Source organism: Salvelinus namaycush, unplaced genomic scaffold, assembly GCF_016432855.1.
Source record: "Salvelinus namaycush isolate Seneca unplaced genomic scaffold, SaNama_1.0 Scaffold449, whole genome shotgun sequence".
Taxonomy (NCBI): domain Eukaryota; kingdom Metazoa; phylum Chordata; class Actinopteri; order Salmoniformes; family Salmonidae; genus Salvelinus; species Salvelinus namaycush.
Genome location: NW_024061141.1, coordinates 80,780 through 104,885, shown reverse-complemented (window position 1 = coordinate 104,885; position 24,106 = coordinate 80,780). Strand labels below are relative to the sequence as shown.

General features: G+C 46.7%; 1 protein-coding gene across 1 annotated transcript in view; it reads left to right on the top strand.

Annotated features, from left to right (window-relative positions):
• The window catches only part of neo1a (neogenin 1a), a 109,006-nt gene that overhangs the window by 71,779 nt on the left and 13,121 nt on the right, over positions 1–24,106 (top strand). The window contains exons 12-16 of the mRNA XM_038986297.1: positions 11,011–11,155; positions 12,781–12,891; positions 14,155–14,349; positions 15,106–15,201; positions 20,259–20,491. Of these exons, the coding sequence (XP_038842225.1) occupies positions 11,011–11,155; positions 12,781–12,891; positions 14,155–14,349; positions 15,106–15,201; positions 20,259–20,491 (780 nt within the window). The remainder of the gene's footprint in view (positions 1–11,010; positions 11,156–12,780; positions 12,892–14,154; positions 14,350–15,105; positions 15,202–20,258; positions 20,492–24,106) is intronic.

Below are 24,106 nucleotides of genomic sequence, written 5' to 3'. Positions count from 1 at the left end.
GTACCACTATAGGGATGCGGGGTGTATTTAGTACCACTATAGAGATGGGGGGTGTATTTAGTACCATTATAGAGATGGGGGGTGTATTTAGTACCACTATAGGGATGGGGGGTGTATTTAGTACCACTATAGAGATGGGCGGGGTGTATTTAGTACCACTATAGAGATGGGCGGGGTGTATTTAGTACCACTATAGAGATGGGCGGGGTGTATTTAGTACCACTATAGAGATGGGCGGGGTGTATTTAGTACCACTATAGAGATGGGGGGCGTATTTAGTACCACTATAGAGATGGGGGGCGTATTTAGTACCACTATAGAGATGGGGGGTGTATTTAGTACCATTATAGAGATGGGGGGTGTATTTAGTACCACTATAGAGATGGGCGGGGTGTATTTAGTACCACTATAGAGATGGGCGGGGTGTATTTAGTACCACTATAGAGATGGGCGGGGTGTATTTAGTACCACTATAGAGATGGGCGGGGTGTATTTAGTACCACTATAGAGATGGGGGGGTGTATTTAGTACCACTAGAGATGGGGGGCGTATTTAGTACCACTATAGAGATGGGGGGTGTATTTAGTACCACTATAGAGATGGGGGGTGTATTTAGTACCACTATAGACATGGGCGGGGTGTATTTAGTACCACTATAGACATGGGCGGGGTGTATTTAGTACCACTATAGAGATGGGCGGGGTGTATTTAGTACCACTATAGAGATGGGCGGGGTCTATTTAGTACCACTATAGAGATGGGGTGTGTATTTAGTACCACTGTAGAGATGGGCGGGGTGTGTATTTAGTACCACTATAGAGGGGGGGGGTGTATTTAGTACCACTATAGAGGTGGGGGGTGTATTTAGTACCACTATAGAGGTGGGGGGTGTATTTAGTACCACTATAGAGATGGGGGGGGGGGGTGTATTTAGTGCCACTATAGAGATGGTGGGGGGGGTGTATTTAGTGCCACTATAGAGATGGGGGGTGTATTTAGTACCACTATAGAGATGGGGGGTGTATTTAGTACCACTATAGAGATAGGCGGGGGGTGTATTTAGTACCACTATAGAGATAGGCGGGGGGTGTATTTAGTACCACTATAGAGATGGGCGGGGTGTATTTAGTACCACTATAGAGATGGGCGGGGTGTGTATTTAGTACCACTATAGAGATGGGCGGGGTGTGTATTTAGTACCACTATAGAGATGGGCGGGGTGTGTATTTAGTACCACTATAGAGATGGGCGGGGTGTGTATTTAGTACCACTATAGAGATGGGCGGGGTGTATTTAGTACCACTATAGAGATGGGGGGTGTATTTAGTACCACTATAGAGATGGGCGGGGTGTATTTAGTACCACTATAGAGATGGGCGGGGTGTATTTAGTACCACTATAGAGATGGGCGGGGTGTATTTAGTACCACTATAGAGATGGGCGGGGTGTATTTAGTACCACTATAGAGATGGGCGGGGTGTATTTAGTACCACTATAGAGATGGGGGGGTGTATTTAGTACCACTATAGAGATGGGGGGCGTATTTAGTACCACTATAGAGATGGGGGGCGTATTTAGTACCACTATAGAGATGGGGGGCGTATTTAGTACCACTATAGACATGGGCGGGGTGTATTTAGTACCACTATAGACATGGGCGGGGTGTATTTAGTACCACTATAGAGATGGGCGGGGTCTATTTAGTACCACTATAGAGATGGGGTGTGTATTTAGTACCACTATAGAGATGGGCGGGGTGTGTATTTAGTACCACTATGGAGATGGGGGGTGTATTTAGTACCACTATAGAGGTGGGGGGTGTATTTAGTACCACTATAGACATGGGCGGGGTGTATTTAGTACCACTATAGACATGGGCGGGGTGTATTTAGTACCACTATAGAGATGGGCGGGGTGTATTTAGTACCACTATAGAGATGGGGGGTGTATTTAGTACCACTATAGAGATTGGGGGTGTATTTAGTACCACTATAGGGATGGGGGGTGTATTTAGTACCACTATAGGGATGGGGGGTGTATTTAGTACCACTATAGGGATGGGGGGTGTATTTAGTACCACTATAGGGATGGGGGGTGTATTTAGTACCACTATAGAGATGGGCGGGGGGTGTATTTAGTACCACTATAGAGATGGGCGGGGGGTGTATTTAGTACCACTATAGAGATGGGCGGGGTGTGTATTTAGTACCACTATAGAGATGGGCGGGGTGTGTATTTAGTACCACTTTAGAGATGGGGTGTGTATTTAGTACCACTATAGAGATGGGCGGGGTGTGTATTTAGTACCACTATGGAGATGGGGGGTGTATTTAGTACCACTATAGACATGGGCGGGGTGTATTTAGTACCACTATAGACATGGGCGGGGTGTATTTAGTACCACTATAGACATGGGCGGGGTGTATTTAGTACCACTATAGACATGGGCGGGGTGTATTTAGTGCCACTATAGAGATGGGGGGTGTATTTAGTACCACTATAGAGATGGGGGGTGTATTTAGTACCACTATAGAGATGGGCGGGGGGTGTATTTAGTACCACTATAGAGATGGGCGGGGGGTGTATTTAGTACCACTATAGAGATGGGCGGGGTGTGTATTTAGTACCACTATAGAGATGGGCGGGGTGTGTATTTAGTACCACTATAGAGATGGGCGGGGTGTGTATTTAGTACCACTATAGAGATGGGCGGGGTGTATTTAGTACCACTATAGAGATGGGGGGTGTATTTAGTACCACTATAGAGATTGGGGGTGTATTTAGTACCACTATAGGGATGGGGGGTGTATTTAGTACCACTATAGAGATGGGCGGGGGGTGTATTTAGTACCACTATAGAGATGGGCGGGGGGTGTATTTAGTACCACTATAGAGATGGGCGGGGGGTGTATTTAGTACCACTATAGAGATGGGCGGGGTGTGTATTTAGTACCACTATAGAGATGGGCGGGGTGTGTATTTAGTACCACTATAGAGATGGGCGGGGTGTGTATTTAGTACCACTTTAGAGATGGGGGGTGTATTTAGTACCACTATAGGGATGGGCGGGGTGTATTTAGTACCACTATAGAGATGGGCGGGGTGTATTTAGTACCACTATAGAGATGGGCGGGGTGTATTTAGTACCACTATAGAGATGGGCGGGGTGTATTTAGTACCACTATAGAGATGGGCGGGGTGTATTTAGTACCACTATAGAGATGGGGGGGTGTATTTAGTACCACTATAGAGATGGGGGGCGTATTTAGTACCACTATAGAGATGGGGGGCGTATTTAGTACCACTATAGAGATGGGGGGCGTATTTAGTACCACTATAGACATGGGCGGGGTGTATTTAGTACCACTATAGACATGGGCGGGGTGTATTTAGTACCACTATAGACATGGGCGGGGTGTATTTAGTACCACTATAGAGATGGGCGGGGTCTATTTAGTACCACTATAGAGATGGGGTGTGTATTTAGTACCACTGTAGAGATGGGCGGGGTGTGTATTTAGTACCACTATAGAGATGGGTGTATTTAGTACCACTATAGAGGTGGGGGGTGTATTTAGTACCACTATAGAGGTGGGGGGTGTATTTAGTACCACTATAGAGGTGGGGGGGGGGGGTGTATTTAGTGCCACTATAGAGATGGGGGGTGTATTTAGTACCACTATAGAGATGGGCGGGGGGTGTATTTAGTACCACTATAGAGATGGGCGGGGGGTGTATTTAGTACCACTATAGAGATGGGCGGGGTGTGTATTTAGTACCACTATAGAGATGGGCGGGGTGTGTATTTAGTACCACTATAGAGATGGGCGGGGTGTATTTAGTACCACTATAGAGATGGGGGGTGTATTTAGTACCACTATAGAGATGGGCGGGGTGTATTTAGTACCACTATAGAGATTGGGGGTGTATTTAGTACCACTATAGGGATGGGGGGTGTATTTAGTACCACTATAGGGATGGGGGGTGTATTTAGTACCACTATAGGGATGGGGGGTGTATTTAGTACCACTATAGAGATGGGCGGGGGGTGTATTTAGTACCACTATAGAGATGGGCGGGGTGTGTATTTAGTACCACTATAGAGATGGGCGGGGTGTGTATTTAGTACCACTATAGAGATGGGGGGTGTATTTAGTACCACTATAGGGATGGGGGGTGTATTTAGTACCACTATAGAGATGGGCGGGGTGTATTTAGTACCACTATAGAGATGGGCGGGGGGTGTATTTAGTACCACTATAGAGATGGGCGGGGTGTATTTAGTACCACTATAGAGATGGGGGGAGTATTTAGTACCACTATAGAGATGGGGGGTGTATTTAGTACCACTATAGAGATGGGGGGTGTATTTAGTACCACTATAGAGATGGGGGGTGTATTTAGTACCACTATAGAGATGGGGGGTGTATTTAGTACCACTATAGAGATGGGGGGTGTATTTAGTACCACTATAGAGATGGGGGGGTGTATTTAGTACCACTATAGAGATGGGCGGGGTGTATTTAGTACCACTATAGAGATGGGCGGGGTGTATTTAGTACCACTATAGACATGGGCGGGGTGTATTTAGTACCACTATAGAGGTGTGGGGGGGGGGGTGTATTTAGTGCCACTATAGAGATGGGGGGTGTATTTAGTACCACTATAGAGATGGGGGGGGTATTTAGTACCACTATAGAGATGGGCGGGGGGTGTATTTAGTACCACTATAGAGATGGGCGGGGGGTGTATTTAGTACCACTATAGAGATGGGCGGGGTGTGTATTTAGTACCACTATAGAGATGGGCGGGGTGTGTATTTAGTACCACTATAGAGATGGGCGGGGTGTGTATTTAGTACCACTATAGAGATGGGCGGGGTGTGTATTTAGTACCACTATAGAGATGGGCGGGGTGTGTATTTAGTACCACTATAGAGATGGGCGGGGTGTATTTAGTACCACTATAGAGATGGGGGGTGTATTTAGTACCACTATAGAGATTGGGGGGTGTATTTAGTACCACTATAGAGATTGGGGGTGTATTTAGTACCACTATAGGGATGGGGGGTGTATTTAGTACCACTATAGGGATGGGGGGTGTATTTAGTACCACTATAGAGATGGGCGGGGGGTGTATTTAGTACCACTATAGAGATGGGCGGGGGGTGTATTTAGTACCACTATAGAGATGGGCGGGGTGTGTATTTAGTACCACTATAGAGATGGGCGGGGTGTATTTAGTACCACTATAGAGATGGGGGGTGTATTTAGTACCACTATAGAGATTGGGGGTGTATTTAGTACCACTATAGGGATGGGGGGTGTATTTAGTACCACTATAGGGATGGGGGGTGTATTTAGTACCACTATAGGGATGGGCGGGGTGTATTTAGTACCACTATAGAGATGGGCGGGGTGTATTTAGTACCACTATAGAGATGGGCGGGGTGTATTTAGTACCACTATAGAGATGGGCGGGGTGTATTTAGTACCACTATAGAGATGGGCGGGGTGTATTTAGTACCACTATAGAGATGGGGGGGTGTATTTAGTACCACTATAGAGATGGGGGGCGTATTTAGTACCACTATAGAGATGGGGGGCGTATTTAGTACCACTATAGAGATGGGGGGCGTATTTAGTACCACTATAGACATGGGCGGGGTGTATTTAGTACCACTATAGACATGGGCGGGGTGTATTTAGTACCACTATAGACATGGGCGGGGTGTATTTAGTACCACTATAGAGATGGGCGGGGTCTATTTAGTACCACTATAGAGATGGGGTGTGTATTTAGTACCACTGTAGAGATGGGCGGGGTGTGTATTTAGTACCACTATAGAGATGGGTGTATTTAGTACCACTATAGAGGTGGGGGGTGTATTTAGTACCACTATAGAGGTGGGGGGTGTATTTAGTACCACTATAGAGGTGGGGGGGGGGGGGTGTATTTAGTGCCACTATAGAGATGGGGGGTGTATTTAGTACCACTATAGAGATGGGCGGGGGGTGTATTTAGTACCACTATAGAGATGGGCGGGGTGTGTATTTAGTACCACTATAGAGATGGGCGGGGTGTGTATTTAGTACCACTATAGAGATGGGCGGGGTGTGTATTTAGTACCACTATAGAGATGGGCGGGGTGTATTTAGTACCACTATAGAGATGGGGGGTGTATTTAGTACCACTATAGAGATGGGCGGGGTGTATTTAGTACCACTATAGAGATTGGGGGTGTATTTAGTACCACTATAGGGATGGGGGGTGTATTTAGTACCACTATAGGGATGGGGGGTGTATTTAGTACCACTATAGGGATGGGGGGTGTATTTAGTACCACTATAGAGATGGGCGGGGGGTGTATTTAGTACCACTATAGAGATGGGCGGGGTGTGTATTTAGTACCACTATAGAGATGGGCGGGGTGTGTATTTAGTACCACTATAGAGATGGGCGGGGTGTGTATTTAGTACCACTATAGGGATGGGGGGTGTATTTAGTACCACTATAGAGATGGGCGGGGTGTATTTAGTACCACTATAGAGATGGGCGGGGGGTGTATTTAGTACCACTATAGAGATGGGCGGGGTGTATTTAGTACCACTATAGAGATGGGGGGCGTATTTAGTACCACTATAGAGATGGGGGGTGTATTTAGTACCACTATAGAGATGGGGGGTGTATTTAGTACCACTATAGAGATGGGGGGTGTATTTAGTACCACTATAGAGATGGGGGGTGTATTTAGTACCACTATAGAGATGGGGGGTGTATTTAGTACCACTATAGAGATGGGGGGGTGTATTTAGTACCACTATAGAGATGGGCGGGGTGTATTTAGTACCACTATAGACATGGGCGGGGTGTATTTAGTACCACTATAGACATGGGCGGGGTGTATTTAGTACCACTATAGAGGTGTGGGGGGGGGGGTGTATTTAGTGCCACTATAGAGATGGGGGGTGTATTTAGTACCACTATAGAGATGGGGGGTGTATTTAGTACCACTATAGAGATGGGGGGTGTATTTAGTACCACTATAGAGATGGGCGGGGGGTGTATTTAGTACCACTATAGAGATGGGCGGGGGGTGTATTTAGTACCACTATAGAGATGGGCGGGGGGTGTATTTAGTACCACTATAGAGATGGGCGGGGTGTGTATTTAGTACCACTATAGAGATGGGCGGGGTGTGTATTTAGTACCACTATAGAGATGGGCGGGGTGTGTATTTAGTACCACTATAGAGATGGGCGGGGTGTGTATTTAGTACCACTATAGAGATGGGCGGGGTGTGTATTTAGTACCACTATAGAGATGGGCGGGGTGTATTTAGTACCACTATAGAGATGGGGGGTGTATTTAGTACCACTATAGGGATGGGGGGTGTATTTAGTACCACTATAGGGATGGGGGGTGTATTTAGTACCACTATAGAGATGGGCGGGGGGTGTATTTAGTACCACTATAGAGATGGGCGGGGGGTGTATTTAGTACCACTATAGAGATGGGCGGGGTGTGTATTTAGTACCACTATAGAGATGGGCGGGGTGTGTATTTAGTACCACTATAGAGATGGGGGGTGTATTTAGTACCACTATAGGGATGGGGGGTGTATTTAGTACCACTATAGGGATGGGCGGGGTGTATTTAGTACCACTATAGAGATGGGCGGGGTGTATTTAGTACCACTATAGAGATGGGCGGGGTGTATTTAGTACCACTATAGACATGGGCGGGGTGTATTTAGTACCACTATAGACATGGGCGGGGTGTATTTAGTACCACTATAGACATGGGCGGGGTGTATTTAGTACCACTATAGACATGGGCGGGGTGTATTTAGTACCACTATAGACATGGGCGGGGTGTATTTAGTACCACTATAGACATGGGCGGGGTGTATTTAGTACCACTATAGACATGGGCGGGGTGTATTTAGTACCACTATAGACATGGGCGGGGTGTATTTAGTACCACTATAGAGATGGGGGGCGTATTTAGTACCACTATAGAGATGGGGGGCGTATTTAGTACCACTATAGAGATGGGGGGCGTATTTAGTACCACTATAGAGATGGGGGGCGTATTTAGTACCACTATAGAGATGGGGGGTGTATTTAGTACCACTATAGAGATGGGGGGTGTATTTAGTACCACTATAGAGATGGGGGGGGTATTTAGTACCACTATAGAGATGGGGGGGGCGTATTTAGTACCACTATAGAGATGGGGGGCGTATTTAGTACCACTATAGAGATGGGGGGCGTATTTAGTACCACTATAGAGATGGGGGGTGTATTTAGTACCACTATAGAGATGGGGGGTGTATTTAGTACCACTATAGAGATGGGGGGTGTATTTAGTACCACTATAGAGATGGGGGGGGTGTATTTAGTACCACTATAGAGATGGGGGGGGTGTATTTAGTACCACTATAGAGATGGGCGGGGTGTATTTAGTACCACTATAGACATGGGCGGGGTGTATTTAGTACCACTATAGAGATGGGGGGCGTATTTAGTACCACTATAGAGATGGGGGGTGTATTTAGTACCACTATAGAGATGGGGGGGGTGTATTTAGTACCACTATAGAGATGGGGGGGTGTATTTAGTACCACTATAGAGATGGGGGGGTGTATTTAGTACCACTATAGAGATGGGGGGGTGTATTTAGTACCACTATAGAGATGGGCGGGGTGTATTTAGTACCACTATAGAGATGGGCGGGGTGTATTTAGTACCACTATAGAGATGGGCGGGGTGTATTTAGTACCACTATAGAGATGGGCGGGGTGTATTTAGTACCACTATAGAGATGGGCGGGGTGTATTTAGTACCACTATAGAGATGGGCGGGGTGTATTTAGTACCACTGCAGAGATGGGGGGGTGTGTATTTAGTACCACTGTAGAGATGGGGGGGGGTGTATTTAGTACCACTGTAGAGATGGGGGGGGGTGTATTTAGTACCACTATAGAGATGAGCGGGGTGTATTTTGTACCACTATAGAGATGGGCGGGGTGTATTTAGTACCACTATAGAGATGGGGGGGGGTGTATTTAGTACCACTATAGAGATGGGCGGGGGGTGTATTTAGTACCACTATAGTTGCACGTGTTTAGAAATGGATTCAGTCTGACTTGCATCTAGAACTGGTTTATGACCTTATTTGTTCTATTTACTGGTCAATCAGATCAGGTTTTGCTTTTTTCTTCCTTTGTCAGACTTGTACTGTATGTTACTGTTTGATACCCAGTAATGAATGGCCTTATATGGATGAATACATTATGAATATCATTATAAAATACATTTCTAATTAGATTAAAACACAAAATGCAATTTCTTATTTTAATTGTTTAATTTGCTCTGTCCTGTGGGCCGTGTCAGCCAGCCAGGCCTGAGGGGTGAAAACTAACATACAAGGGGAAGTGTAGTCTCAACCTGTGAACCACAAACCCCCCCTCAATGTACCTTGTATTTTAGAGAATGGGGGGAAGGGGTGAGGGGAAAGAATGTAGCTGGAATCAGAACGCACTATAAGAAAATGGAAATAAACTAATTGAACACACTTAGCACAGATTTAATTAGTGCTGTTCCCCCAACTCACAGATGTGTGTTAATGTTGGCGTGTGTGTGTGTGTGTGTGTGTGTGTGTGTGTGTGTGTGTGTGTGTGTGTGAGCGACAGTGGGGTAGTGTTAATTAACTCCTCTCTCACGCTGAGTTCCCCCCACCCGTCCCTTCACACACACACTCTACAGTATCTCTCCTCCCTCCTTCCACACCATCCCACAGTGCACTGCAGGGCCTGCAGCTAAGGACCTGAATCCATCGCTCTCTCTCTCGCTGGGAGCCACTCCTCTCACCAGGGCTCCTCTCCTCCTCTCTTTATTTATTAATGTCTTTATTTCCTCCTTTCTCCAACAGCCTGTACTCTTCTCCTTCACCACTACATTACCCTCTAACATCAATCTGCTTTAAGGCTGGTGCAAGGCTTTGTGAGGCTGGTATAAGACGGGTGCAAGGCTTTGTGAGGCTGGTATAAGACGGGTGCAAGGCTTTGTGAGACTGGTTTAAGACGGGTGCAAGGCTTTGTGAGGCTGGTGTAATGTCGCCTTTTTTTTCTTTTCTTTTTTAAATTACCCCCCTTTTCTCCCCAATTTTCGTGGTATCCAATCGCTAGTAATTACTATCTTGTCTCATCGCTACAACTCCCGTACGGGCTCGGGAGAGACGAAGGTCGAAAGCCATGCGTCCTCCGAAGCACAACCCAACCAAGCCGCACTGCTTCTTAACACAGCGCGCCTCCAACCCGGGAGCCAGCCGCACCAATGTGTCGGAGGAAACACCGTGTACCTGGTCCCCTTGGTTAGCGCGCACTGCGCCCGGCCCGCCACAGGAGTCGCTGGAGCGCGATGAGACAAGGATATCCCTACCGGCCAAACCCTCCCTAACCCGGATGACGCTAGGCCGATTGTGCGTCGCCACACGGACCTCACGGTCGCGGCCGGCTGCAACAGAGCCTGGGCGCGAACCCAGAGACTCTGGTGGTGCAGCTAGCGCTGCGATGCAGTGCCCTAGACCACTGCGCCACCCGGGAGGCGTAATGTCGCCTTTTGACCTTACACCAGCCTTGGTCAGGTTAGCCCTGTGACGTCAATGTCACAGCGAGTGGTGTTACTGGGCACCAATGGTGTGTATTGCCATAACCACCCACTCATTGCCCTGGTGTGATTTTATCTGCAAAGTCCTGGGGTTGTCATTCCACCTCTAAAGTCAATGGTAGTAGCTAGAGATGATTCAGTATTGTCCTTGGGTTGGGCTCGATTCCATTGCAATTCAGGAAGTGAAATGAAATTTGTGAATGGAAAAAGTTGACATTGAAAACAAAGGGTCAGTGTTCTGTGAATATGACCATTTCCCTGTGGTTCAGCAGTAGAAACTGCAACCCCCCCGTGTCTTAGTCTATGTACTCACTGTGTCGTTCCACCCCCCTACCCAGAGCATTATGGTCCGGTGGCAGCCCCCACCCCCAGGCGCCCAGAACGGCGAGATTACTGGGTATAAGATCCGTTACCGGAAAGGAACGCGGAAGAGCGAGGCGGCAGAAACCACGGGAGGCACCCAGCTCTTCCAACTCATCGACGGTAAGCTCTCCTATAATACCAAGTCACGTACTCATCACGTACTCATCACGTACTCATCACGTACTCATCACGTACTCATCACGTACTCATCACGTACTCATCACGTACTCATCACGAACTCATCACGTACTCATCACGTACTCATCACGTACTCATCACATGACTCATTGTGGAATTGAATTAGTCATGCACATGCAATATCTTACATGGGAAATCATGTGATTAGGGATTAGCATGTACTAAAACAAGTCTAGTTTTCAGATAGGCCGAAGGCTCTGTGGCTACTGCTGGTAGTTTAACTTTTGGAGCCAATTGGAAGTTTCTAAGTTGAATACTGTGGTCCCATAGGACCAGATGTTGTATAACTGGAGCGGTTTTCATTTGAGCCTTTTGTCTGGCGTGTTGTTTGGAATCATCATTTTCCTTCATCGTCTGTGTTACTTCAGACAGTCACCTGTTCTCAACATCTCATCTCACATCCAAACTGATATTATACTGTTACTGTAGTACAATAGATATCACCAGAGACTAGCGACGGCAATGAATATTACATGTCATCTCAGCAACTTTTCTGGCCCCGTCTCACGCTGTGTGGTGCAGCATCAAAGAGAATACACACTTGAAAGTCAAACCCGATTTATATTTGGGGTGCAACGGGGGTGTTTGTTGGTTCAAAGGCATTTAAGCTAGAGATTTTCTTTCTAGAGCCTTGGAGGCCTGTAGTGTCTGGGTGGTTTTTAGCAGTTTGCCTCAGGGACAGCCCGTAGTAGTGAAGGGAGAGACGACACGATTAGCATTAACGTCCAAACAGATAAGTCCAATCCGACTCTTAAGAAAATGTTTGCACCAGTTAGCGCGGCTACATGTTCTTTAAAGACAGCGGGAGGTTCCCACGACTTTGAATTTCCAAAACACGCCCGTGGCGGTGATATAGCCTGCCCAGCAATGTGGCTAGGATGGTGGGCCAAGCAGGAATCCAGCTCCACACACACTTCCAGGAGTGAAGAGTACGTCGTCTTTCTTCTCAGCTTTGAGTTTTCTATCGGGAACGGCTTGCTTGGGCTACGTTCAAACTGCTCATGTGTAAATTCCCCCACAGACGCGTCGTGATCAATGGCAGAACGTTCATCTCTATCAAACCCATTGGATCGGAAAGAGGAAAATGTTAATTGCGCCACGACGACGAGCTCTCTCTTGATCCCACCCCTGACAGAGTTATAGATTTTCCCTTCACTCAAGCAGAGAAATATTGGACTTCCTCTTGAAATATTATGGCTTCAAATATTTAGTGTGTGCATGCCCAGCTCGATTGGGTGGTGGTGAGGGATGCACTGCCAGAACATCCTTTAAGAAGCCCACTGAAAGGAACGTTTGGGGACAGTTTTCTAACTGCAGAAACTGATGGACCGAGCCTATGGCTGATTCTGCACACAAACCCAATTACATTTCTTGGTCTGCCTGTCAAAAGAGTGCACTACTTGTTCACTTCGCCTCAAACATGTCAAAACACTTGATTGAGGGGCGAAGTGAACAAGATGAGGGCGCACTTTGGGTAGAAGAGGGAGGAATGGAACTGGGCTTCCTGTCTGACTCTGACTGATTTTCTATCTGTGTGTTGTGGTCAGGTCTGGAGCGGGGGACAGAGTACACGTTCAGAGTATCAGCCATCACAGTGAACGGCTCAGGGCCCGCCACAGAGTGGAGCACCGCAGAGACCTTCGAGAGCGACCTGGACGGTAAAACTTTTACCTTACCTCTCTTCCCTTAATACACTGACCAGTCAAATCCCTCTACCTCAGCCCTGATCCTTACCTCTTCCCTTAATACACTGACCAGTCAAATCCCTCTACCTCAGGCCTGATCCTTACCTCTTCCCTTAATACACTGACCAGTCAAATCCCTCTACCTCAGCCCTGATCCTTACCCCTCTTCCCTTAATACACTGACCAGTCAAATCCCTCTACCTCAGCCCTGATCCTTACCTCTTCCCTTAATACACTGACCAGTCAAATCCCTCTACCTCAGCCCTGATCCTTACCCCTCTTCCCTTAATACACTGACCAGTCAAATCCCTCTACCTCAGCCCTGATCCTTACCTCTTCCCTTAATACACTGACCAGTCAAATCCCTCTACCTCAGCCCTGATCCTTACCTCTTCCCTTAATACACTGACCAGTCAAATCCCTCTACCTCAGCCCTGATCCTTACCCCTCTTCCCTTAATACACTGACCAGTCAAATCCCTCTACCTCAGCCCTGATCCTTACCTCTTCCCTTAATACACTGACCAGTCAAATCCCTCTACCTCAGCCCTGATCCTTACCTCTCTTCCCTTAATACACTGACTAGTCAAATCCCTCTACCTCAGCCCTGATCCTTACCTCTTCCCTTAATACACTGACCAGTCAAATCCCTCTACCTCAGCCCTGATCCTTACCTCTTCCCTTAATACACTGACTAGTCAAATCCCTCTACCTCAGCCCTGATCCTTACCTCTTCCCTTAATACACTGACCAGTCAAATCCCTCTACCTCAGCCCTGATCCTTACCTCTTCCCTTAATACACTGACCAGTCAAATCCCTCTACCTCAGCCCTGATCCTTACCTCTTCCCTTAATACACTGACCAGTCAAATCCCTCTACCTCAGCCCTGATCCTTACCTCTTCCCTTAATACACTGACCAGTCAAATCCCTCTACCTCAGCCCTGATCTTGACTACTTTCACCTAGTCTGAATTGTTCAGGGCAACATGTTTTGTTTGACTTGTTGGTTTAGCAGCATCATAAATAACTTCAAACCCTCTTAAGACTTCTATTAATGTGGTCTCACTGCTACCTTATACTTATGGTTTAGTTTTCATGTATTTTGTTGTCTTGATTCTAGTCTAAAGTATATGGAGAGGCTTTAAACACAAGTTGTATTTGTGTTTATTGTGTTTAATTTCTTTATTGTGTTATAATTTGATATAAGTTTGATCTCCTGAGTTTTCCTACCTCCAGAGTCCAGGGTGCCGGACATCCCCAGCTCGCTACATGTGCGCCCGCTGGTCAACAGCATCGTGGTGAGCTGGACGCCGCCGGAGAACCAGGACATGGTGGTACGAGGCTACACCATCGGCTACGGCATCGGCAGCCCCCACGCCCAGACCATCAAGGTGGACTACAAGCAGCGCTACTACAGCATCGAGAACCTAGGTGAGTACACCCTGTTGTTGCCCTCTGGGTTGTTGCCCTCTGGGTGGTTGCCCTCTGGGTGGTTGCCCTCTGGGTGGTTGCCCTCTGGGTGGTTGCCCTCTGGGTGGTTGCCCTCTGGGTGGTTGCCCTCTGCGTTGTTATCGCCATAGTTGATCGTTTTTGACTCTTTTCATATTTGTTGTGTTTTGGTCATCTGTGTGTTGTTGTGGAACCATGTTCTTGATGCATGACTGTGAACAGTCTTTGACTGCATGTCTGGCTGTGCTTCATAGTGTCCTGTAGCCTACTGTAATTACAACATGGTTAGGGGGGACCACTATGATAATGTTGCATAATTTAGCTTTTCATTAAAATCCCAACGAGAGACTGGGTTTCAATATTCACCTTTTGTCAAGATGATGAATATCCTGATCCTATGAGGAGAGGGTCTCAGGAGTCTGGACTTGATTAGCTACATTATTTCATAACGCCCTCTCTCCCCCTCCGTCTCGCTCCCTGCCCCCCTGCCTCTCGCTCCCTGCCCCCCTGCCTCTCGCTCCCTGCCCCTCTCTCTCTCCCTGCCCCTCTCTCTCTCCCTGCCCCTCTCTCTCTCCCTGCCCCTCTCTCTCTCCCTGCCCCTCTCTCTCCCTGCCCCTCTCTCTCTCCCTGCCCCTCTCTCTCTCCCTGCCCCTCTCTCTCTCCCTGCCCCTCTCTCTCTCCCTGCCCCTCTCTCTCTCCCTGCCCCTCTCTCTCTCCCTGCCCCTCTCCTTCCCTCAGACCCCAGCTCCCACTATGTGATAACCCTGAAGGCCTTCAACAACGTGGGGGAGGGGATCCCTGTATACGAGAGCGCCATCACCAGGCCACAGTCAGGTAGGACACCTACACATACCCCTACACCCTGAATACTGGAGCAATGGAATGGTCTCATGGACACACCCTAAATAGCATTACCAATGAAATGGTCACTAATACCCTCCATACTGGACCGGTGAAATGGTCTTTTAATGGAGTAATTGTTTCATCCAATAAAACGTATGCTGGTATCGTTTTTGGCTGTTTGATGCCATATTTCAGTGGGGAGTGAGAATAGTCATTTAACTCCCTTAAAAAAGGAATCTGACACTAGTCTTTGACCAATGTTACATCACCAGTACCACCACCATCATCAATAAATATACCCTGACGGGGCTTGACTCAAAATAAGCTTACTATAACCTAATGTGTTTTTTATTTGACCAACTAGAGCCTTGACGTTACATTAGACATTATTCCTCCTGCATTCATATGGTGCAGTTTACCTTCCATCAGACCTGATCGTTAGGGTCAACTTGTCAGAGAGCATCTCTTACCTGCCATTCTCTCTGTAGTAATTGACTTTCCCTTTGTCACAAATATCACTGCACAAAACAAGTGGTCCCTGCTCATCTCAGCCCTGTCTCCCAGAGAATATTAAGACAATATCCTCCAATCCAGATTGCTCTAATCCGAGGACAGCTACTCAGACAATTAGCTGATATTTAGGTCACAATACCAAATGCCAACAATTGAACACAAAGTATGAATTGCTAGCAGGAAGTCGCTGCTCAACATAGCTCTGTAGAGTATGCCACATTTTTTGACACCCGTAAGATGAGGGAACTAGGAGTGTAGGCTGTACCCTGTGTCGAGGCACCCCCAGGGAACTAGGAGTGTAGGCTGTACCCTGTGTCGAGGCACCCCCAGGGAACTAGGAGTGTAGGCTGTACCCTGTGTCGAGGCACCCCCAGGGAACTAGGAGTGTAGGCTGTACACTGTGTCGACTTTAAGCTAACCCCTCGTCACCCCCTCTCCGTTTTGATCAGCCAGTTTGTCTGTACTTGCACTCCACTATCCCAGCATGCACTGCTGTGCAGGGACAGGATACCGGATGACTGAAATGGCATCAATATGCTGCAGGGGGGCAATCCACACACACACACACAAACAGGCATACGCGTGCACACAGAACACACACACACACACATACATGCATAGCACTGTGCAGAAGCGCGCACGTACACACACACACCCCTGCTGTGGCTTTGGCAACCCTCTGTCAGATCCAGCTCTCCTCTCAACACAGAACCAAAGCCCTCCAATACAGTCTGCAGTTTGAATACACCAGTGAGTTGCTCCACAAGCATGTTCATTGGATGAAAAGTTTGGAATAAAAAAGACTGGTTGACCTAGATAATGTTTTGACTTAAAAGAAGTTGGGAGAAGTTGGAAGAAATCTAGGAGTCTTGTTTAGGGACTGATGTATTACAGTAAATATCCAGTGGGAAGATAACCTTGGTGAAAAAGATATGCAGGACTCACTTGAAAAGGAGATTTTCAATCTCAATGTGACTTTCCTTTTTAAAGCATAAATCAAACCAAAGCAGAATAAAACACCTTCTCCTATATGTGGCATCTAATAACTGACTGAAATGTGTGGAGGGGGGTATTCTTTTTGACAAGTATGAACATTTAATTCAGAGCACTGTAGGCTACTAAGCCCAGGCTGGTACAGACTACTGTTGCAGACACAGAGTTCTCAGAGTGTAAAACAGATGCTGTTTGCATGCAACCTAAAACCACACCGTGTTTCCTGGACCGCCTCCACACACACACACACACACACACACACACACACACACACACACACACACACACACACACACACACACACACAACAGTGAAATAATGAGCATGCACAATGACTTGTAAAATGGAGCGGGGAGGAGAGAGAGAGCTGCATAGAGGGGTCAGTTTGTGGGAGGTAGGCTACACCAAATGACCAGAGCTTTTTCTAATTACCGCTGGACCATGGTCAGAATCTGGAGTCCAGGGCTGGCACGGAGCATGGCGTAACATAGCTAGCAGCGAAGCCTGGCCAGTCCGCTCATTGCTGCCATCTTGAAGCGTTTAGTTGGCATTGTGGCGACTTGAGCCAGGGAACCACTTGTTTCTGCCTCTCTCACAACACCAGTGTTTACCATGCGTCCATAATGAGTACACACCTCAGCAACCCCCTGGAGGACATTGTAGGTAGGGAAGCAGGTGGTTGGACATGTGCTCACAGTGGTGACCTGTGTTTAGTTACATAACAGAGGTATCCTCCATCTGTAAAGAGACGTGACCAGGGTAACATTCAGTAGGGTGCAACTCCATCTGTAAAGAGACGTGACCAGGGTAACATTCAGTAGGGTGCAACTCCATCTGTAAAGAGACGTGACCAGGGTAACATTCAGTAGAGAGGTATCCTCCATCTGTAAAGAGACGTGACCAGGGTAACATTCAGTAGGGAGCAACTCCATCTGTAAAGAGACATGACCAGGGTAACATTCAGTAGAGGTATCCTCAATCTGTAAAGAGACGTGACCAGGGTAACATTCAGTAGAGAGGTATCCTCCATCTGTAAAGAGACATGACCAGGGTAACATTCAGTAGAGAGGTATCTTCCATCTGTAAAGAGACGTGACCAGGGTAACATTCAGTAGAGAGGTTTCCTCCATCTGTAAAGAGACGTGACCAGGGTAACATCCAGTAGGGAGCAGCTATATCATTAAGTAACACAGACATAGATGATGCTAATCAATCCCAGATAGAACAGACATCACTAATCTAATCAATCCCAGATAGATCAGACATCACTAATCTAATCAATCCCCGATAGATTAGACATAATGTTTATATTCAATCCCAGATAGACCCGACATCACTAATCTAATCAATCCCAGATAGATTAGACATAATGTTTATAATCAATCCCAGATAGATCAAACATCACTACATTATTCATAGGTAAAGACCAAGTCAAATCCATTTGTGAAGTTGCCAATGAAAGGGAGTTTTGACGTTTAATATCCCTCGCCCTTGACACACGAGATCCGCTGATAGGCTACATGAGCAACAATGAACAGGTGGATAATTCCCACATTTCACGTCTTACATACAGAGTTTGAACACAGCGTCAGTGTAGGGCTTGTCCTTGTGAGTGACATGGCTCTATATACAGTCCTATTGTGATTCAGCTATAGTAAATGTTCTGTTGCAATGCTGCATACAGTAGTACTTCTATTCAAAGAGACACTGTAAAGTAGTGCCTGTATTCACAGAGACACTGTAAAGTAGTGCCTGTATTCACAGAGACACTGTAAAGTAGTGCCTGTATTCACAGAGACACTGTAAAGTAGTGCCTGTATTCACAGAGACACTGTAAAGTAGTGCCTGTATTCACAGAGACACTGTAAAGTAGTGCCTGTATTCACAGAGACACTGTAAAGTAGTGCCTGTATTCACAGAGACACTGTAAAGTAGTGCCTGTATTCACAGAGACACTGTAAAGTAGTGCCTGTATTCACAGAGACACTGTAAAGTAGTGCCTGTATTCACAGAGACACTGTAAAGTAGTGCCTGTATTCACAGAGACACTGTAAAGTAGTGCCTGTATTCACAGAGACACTGTAAAGTAGTGCCTGTATTCAGAGACACTGTAAAGTAGTGCCTGTATTCACAGAGACACTGTAAAGTGGTGCCTGTATTCACAGAGACACTGTAAAGTGGTGCCTGTATTCACAGAGACACTGTAAAGTGGTGCCTGTATTCACAGAGACACTGTAAAGTGGTGCCTGTATTCACAGAGACACTGTAAAGTGGTGCCTGTATTCACAGAGACACTGTAAAGTGGTGCCTGTATTCACAGAGACACTGTAAAGTGGTGCCTGTATTCACAGAGACACTGTAAAGTGGTGCCTGTATTCACAGAGACACTGTAAAGTGGTGCCTGTATTCACAGAGACACTGTAAAGTGGTGCCTGTATTCACAGAGACACTGTAAAGTGGTGCCTGTATTCACAGAGACACTGTAAAGTGGTGCCTGTATTCACAGAGACACTGTAAAGTGGTGCCTGTATTCACAGAGACCCTGTAAAGTGGTGCCTGTATTCACAGAGACCCTGTAAAGTGGTGCCTGTATTCACAGAGACCCTGTAAAGTGGTGCCTGTATTCAGAGACCCTGTAAAGTGGTGCCTGTATTCACAGAGACCCTGTAAAGTGGTGCCCCGTATTTAGAGACCCTGTAAAGTGGTGCCCCGTATTTAGAGACCCTGTAAAGTGGTGCCCCGTATTTAGAGACCCTGTAAAGTAGTGCCCTGTATTCAGTCACTGTTTAGCCTTGCAGTCCAAGACCTTCTTACCAATAATGAAAGAAAGCATTCTTCTTTAAAGGTGTGGTAAGTCAGTATGGTATTTGTATTTTTGATCTTGTTGCACTGTTGTCTTTCCATTTTTTTTTCTGAATCCAGGTGGCTAAATGTTACTCTGTTGACCTTTACTAGAGATTACTCTGTTGACCTTTACTAGAGATTACTCTGTTGACCTTTACTAGAGATTACTCTGTTGACCTTTACTAGAGATTACTCTGCTGACCTTTACTAGAGATTACTCTGTTGCACGTTCCTTCTAGTTGTAGCTTTCCTTTGATTGATTATCCATCTTTACTTAGTGTTGATAATGTGAGTTGATTATGTTGAACACAACAGCCCTGGATCAAATACATGACAACAAATCGGTATTTGACCCAAGTCTGATCGACAACAGCCCTTGTATAGACAGTAGAAAACCTTGATGTAGCCAATAGCCATGTCTGTTGATCTAATAGAATTTTCTCTCTTTCTCTTCACCCTTCCCAATCCCCTCTCCTCCTCCCTCATTTTAATAACTCATTAACATATTTTCTACCCTTATTCGTAACCCCCTCCCTCTCTCTCTACACCCCACCACCCCGTTTCGTTTTGACCGGTCTTGCTTTTTTTTTTAACCTCGCCACAAAACACACTTTTTTGGTTTGTAATTTCTTCCCTCTTTTCCACCATGTTCTGTTTGCCATCTGTTGTGAACCTGGTGTGTTGGTAACTGCTGGCAGACCCCATAGACCCTGATGTTGATTTGTATGAACTCTTCCATGCTCCATACACGCCAGTACCAGACCCCACCCCCATGCTACCTCCCGTGGGCGTACAGGCCTCGGTGCTCAGCCACGACACCATCAAGGTGACCTGGGCCGACAACTCTCTGCCCAAGAACCAGAAGATCACGGACGCACGCTACTACACGGTGCGCTGGAAGACCAACATCCCCGCCAACACCAAGCTCAAGGTACGGTCACGGTGACGCAGCAGCAAGGCCCGCAGGGCCCTGTTCAAAACAGCACAGCTTTATTATTCCCTCACAGTTCATTTTAAAGTAGAAGGTGTCATCAGAGCACAGCATAGTATATGTATTCTACCACTATGCCATTCTAATCATCAGTGTGTAGAGCTATCCCACTATCAGGGTAATGAATCAATGTAAAGTAATCCCACCCACTAATTACATGAGGTTCAAACGTCTCACAGTCCTTCCCACAGTCCTTCCCATCTACATTCCACAGTCCTTCCCATCTACATTCCACAGTCCTTCCCCATCTACATTCCACAGTCCTTCCCCATCTACATTCCACAGTCCTTCCCCATCTACATGCCACAGGCCTTCCCCATCTACATGCCACAGTCCTTCCCCGTCTACATTCCACAGGCCTTCCCCATCTACATGCCACAGTCCTTCCCCATCTACATGCCACAATCCTTCCCCATCTACATGCCACAGTCCTTCCCCATCTACATGCCACAGTCCTTCCCCGTCTACATGCCACAGTCCTTCCCCATCTACATGCCACAGGCCTTCCCCATCTACATGCCACAGGCCTTCCCCATCTACATGCCACAGGCCTTCCCCGTCTACATTCCACAGTCCTTCCCCGTCTACATGCCACAGTCCTTCCCCGTCTACATGCCACAGTCCTTCCCCATCTACATGCCACAGTCCTTCCCCATCTACATGCCACAGTCCTTCCCCATCTACATGCCACAGTCCTTCCCCATCTACATGCCACAGTCCTTCCCCATCTACATGCCACAGTCCTTCCCCATCTACATGCCACAGTCCTTCCCCATCTACATGCCACAGTCCTTCCCCATCTACATGCCACAGGCCTTCCCCGTCTACATGCCACAGTCCTTCCCCGTCTACATGCCACAGTCCTTCCCCATCTACATGCCACAGGCCTTCCCCATCTACATGCCACAGGCCTTCCCCATCTACATGCCACAGTCCTTCCCCATCTACATTCCACAGTCCTTCCCCATCTACATGCCACAGGCCTTCCCCGCCTACAGGGGAAGGACTGTGGCATGTAGATGGGGAAGGACTGTGGCATGTAGATGGGGAAGGACTGTGGCATGTAGATGGGGAAGGCCTGTGGCATGTAGATGGGGAAGGCCTGTGGCATGTAGATGGGGAAGGACTGTGGCATGTAGACGGGGAAGGACTGTGGCATGTAGACGGGGAAGGCCTGTGGCATGTAGATGGGGAAGGACTGTGGCATGTAGATGGGGAAGGACTGTGGCATGTAGATGGGGAAGGCCTGTGGCATGTAGATGGGGAAGGCCTGTGGCATGTAGATGGGGAAGGACTGTGGCATGTAGATGGGGAAGGACTGTGGCATGTAGATGGGGAAGGACTGTGGCATGTAGATGGGGAAGGACTGTGGCATGTAGATGGGGAAGGACTGTGGCATGTAGATGGGGAAGGACTGTGGCATGTAGATGGGGAAGGACTGTGGCATGTAGATGGGGAAGGACTGTGGCATGTAGATGGGGAAGGCCTGTGGCATGTAGATGGGGAAGGACTGTGGAACAAGGACAAGACAGAGGTCTGGGGAATGGGGGCCTGACAGTGCATTTTGAGTACAGACTGTTCATACAATATACATTCTGATTCAGCAGTTAGTCAATCCCTATACTGAACATAGAGACTGCTGTATCCATCACCTAACATGGGACTTTTTTTTAATACATTTTTTTATTTTACCTTTATTTAACTAGGCAGGTCAGTTAAGAACAAATTCTTATTTTCAATGACGGCCTAGGAACAGTGGGGTAACTGCCTTGTTCAGGGGCAGAACGACAGATTTGTACCTTGTCAGCTCGGGGATTCGAACTTGCAACCTTTCTGTTACTAGTCCAACGCTCTAACCACGGCTACTCTGCCGCCCCCCAACATAGAGGTCTAAAAGGCTAGTCTGGTTATTGAAAGCGGATGTAGATGCTAAAAGGCTAGTCTGGTTATTGTAAGCTCATGTAGATGCTAAAAGGCTAGTCTGGTTATTGTAAGCTCATGTAGATGCTAAAAGGCTAGTCTGGTTATTGTAAGCTCATGTAGATGCTAAAAGGCTAGTCTGGTTATTGAAAGCGGATGTAGATGCTAAAAGGCTAGTCTGGTTATTGTAAGCTCATGTAGATGCTAAAAGGCTAGTCTGGAGCGACTGCAGTCACTGTTGCGCAATGCAACACATTTAGGACAACCAGGTGATGTTTATGCTAATTAGGGGTTGGGGTCAATTGCATTTCAATTCGGTCTATCCAGGAAGTGAATTGAATTTGAGAATTGCTAAAAATCCAGTGAAAATAAATTGAGATTTTCAAGTCTGAAATTAGAATTTTGACTCCTCTCCTGAATTGGCTGGACTGAAATGGAATTGACCCCAAACCTGTTAGTCACCCTGTGTTGTTTTGTCGGATGGCATTGTTCACACTGGACAATTATTCTCACCTTGATGTGCTCGTCCCAGCTGTCAGAAATGCCTTCCTGTTTCTCTCTCACACACACACAGCGTGTACCTACATTATTAAACAGATGGCTCCTCTCCACTCAACTAAAAGGATAGGATGTTTTTCTCTCTGTGACATCCTGGATGACAGATTTGTCTCGTTTAGTCCACTACAGGACGTGGCTAGCATCACTGGGACAGGCTATTTAGAAAGCTAGGACCTGGACTAGCCTTCACCAGGAGACTCAGACTACCCAGGTACTAGATTAGACAGTCTGTTGGGCGTATTGAGGAAATGGGCTTAATAAAGTGATCAGAAGTATTTTCATCGCTGCATGTCATCTTGTCTTTATTCAAATGTTGTCCACTGTTATCATGTTATACCTACTACGTTTCAAGTATTCTTTTGGGATAAATAGCCTTCATTTAGTTTATCCGGCATTTTTTATGTACTGAAAGTATTCACACCCCTTGACTTACTCCACATTTTGTTGTTACAGCCTGAATTCAAATGTTTTATACACACTACCCCATAATGACAAAGTGAAAACAGGTTTTTAGAAATGTTGCTTACATTTACATAAGTATTCACACCCCTGAGTCAGTACTTTTGTAGTATCACCTTTGCCAGTGATTACAGCTGTGAGTGTTTCTAGGTAAGCCTCGAAGAGCTTTCCACACCTGGATTGTATAACATTTACCCATGTATTATTTTCTAAATTCTTCAAGCTCTGTCAAATTGGTTGTTGATCATTGCTAGACAACCATTTTCAGGTCTTGCCATTAGATTTTTAAGTACTTTAGATTTAAGTCAAAGCTGCAACTCGGCCACTCGGGAACATTAACAGTCTTCTTGGTAAGCAACTCCAGTGTATATTTGGCCTTGTGTTTTAAGTTATTGTCCTGCTGAAAGGTGAATTCATCTCCCAGTGTCTGTTGGAAAGCATGCTGAACCAGGTTTTCCTCTAGGATTTTGCTTGTGCTTAGCTTCATCTTTTTTTATCCTGAAAAACTCCCCAGTCCTTAACGATTACTAGCATACCCATAACATGATGCAGCCACCACTATGCTTGAAAATATGTAGAGTGGTCTCATATGTTTGGGGCAAATCCAATACTACTAAC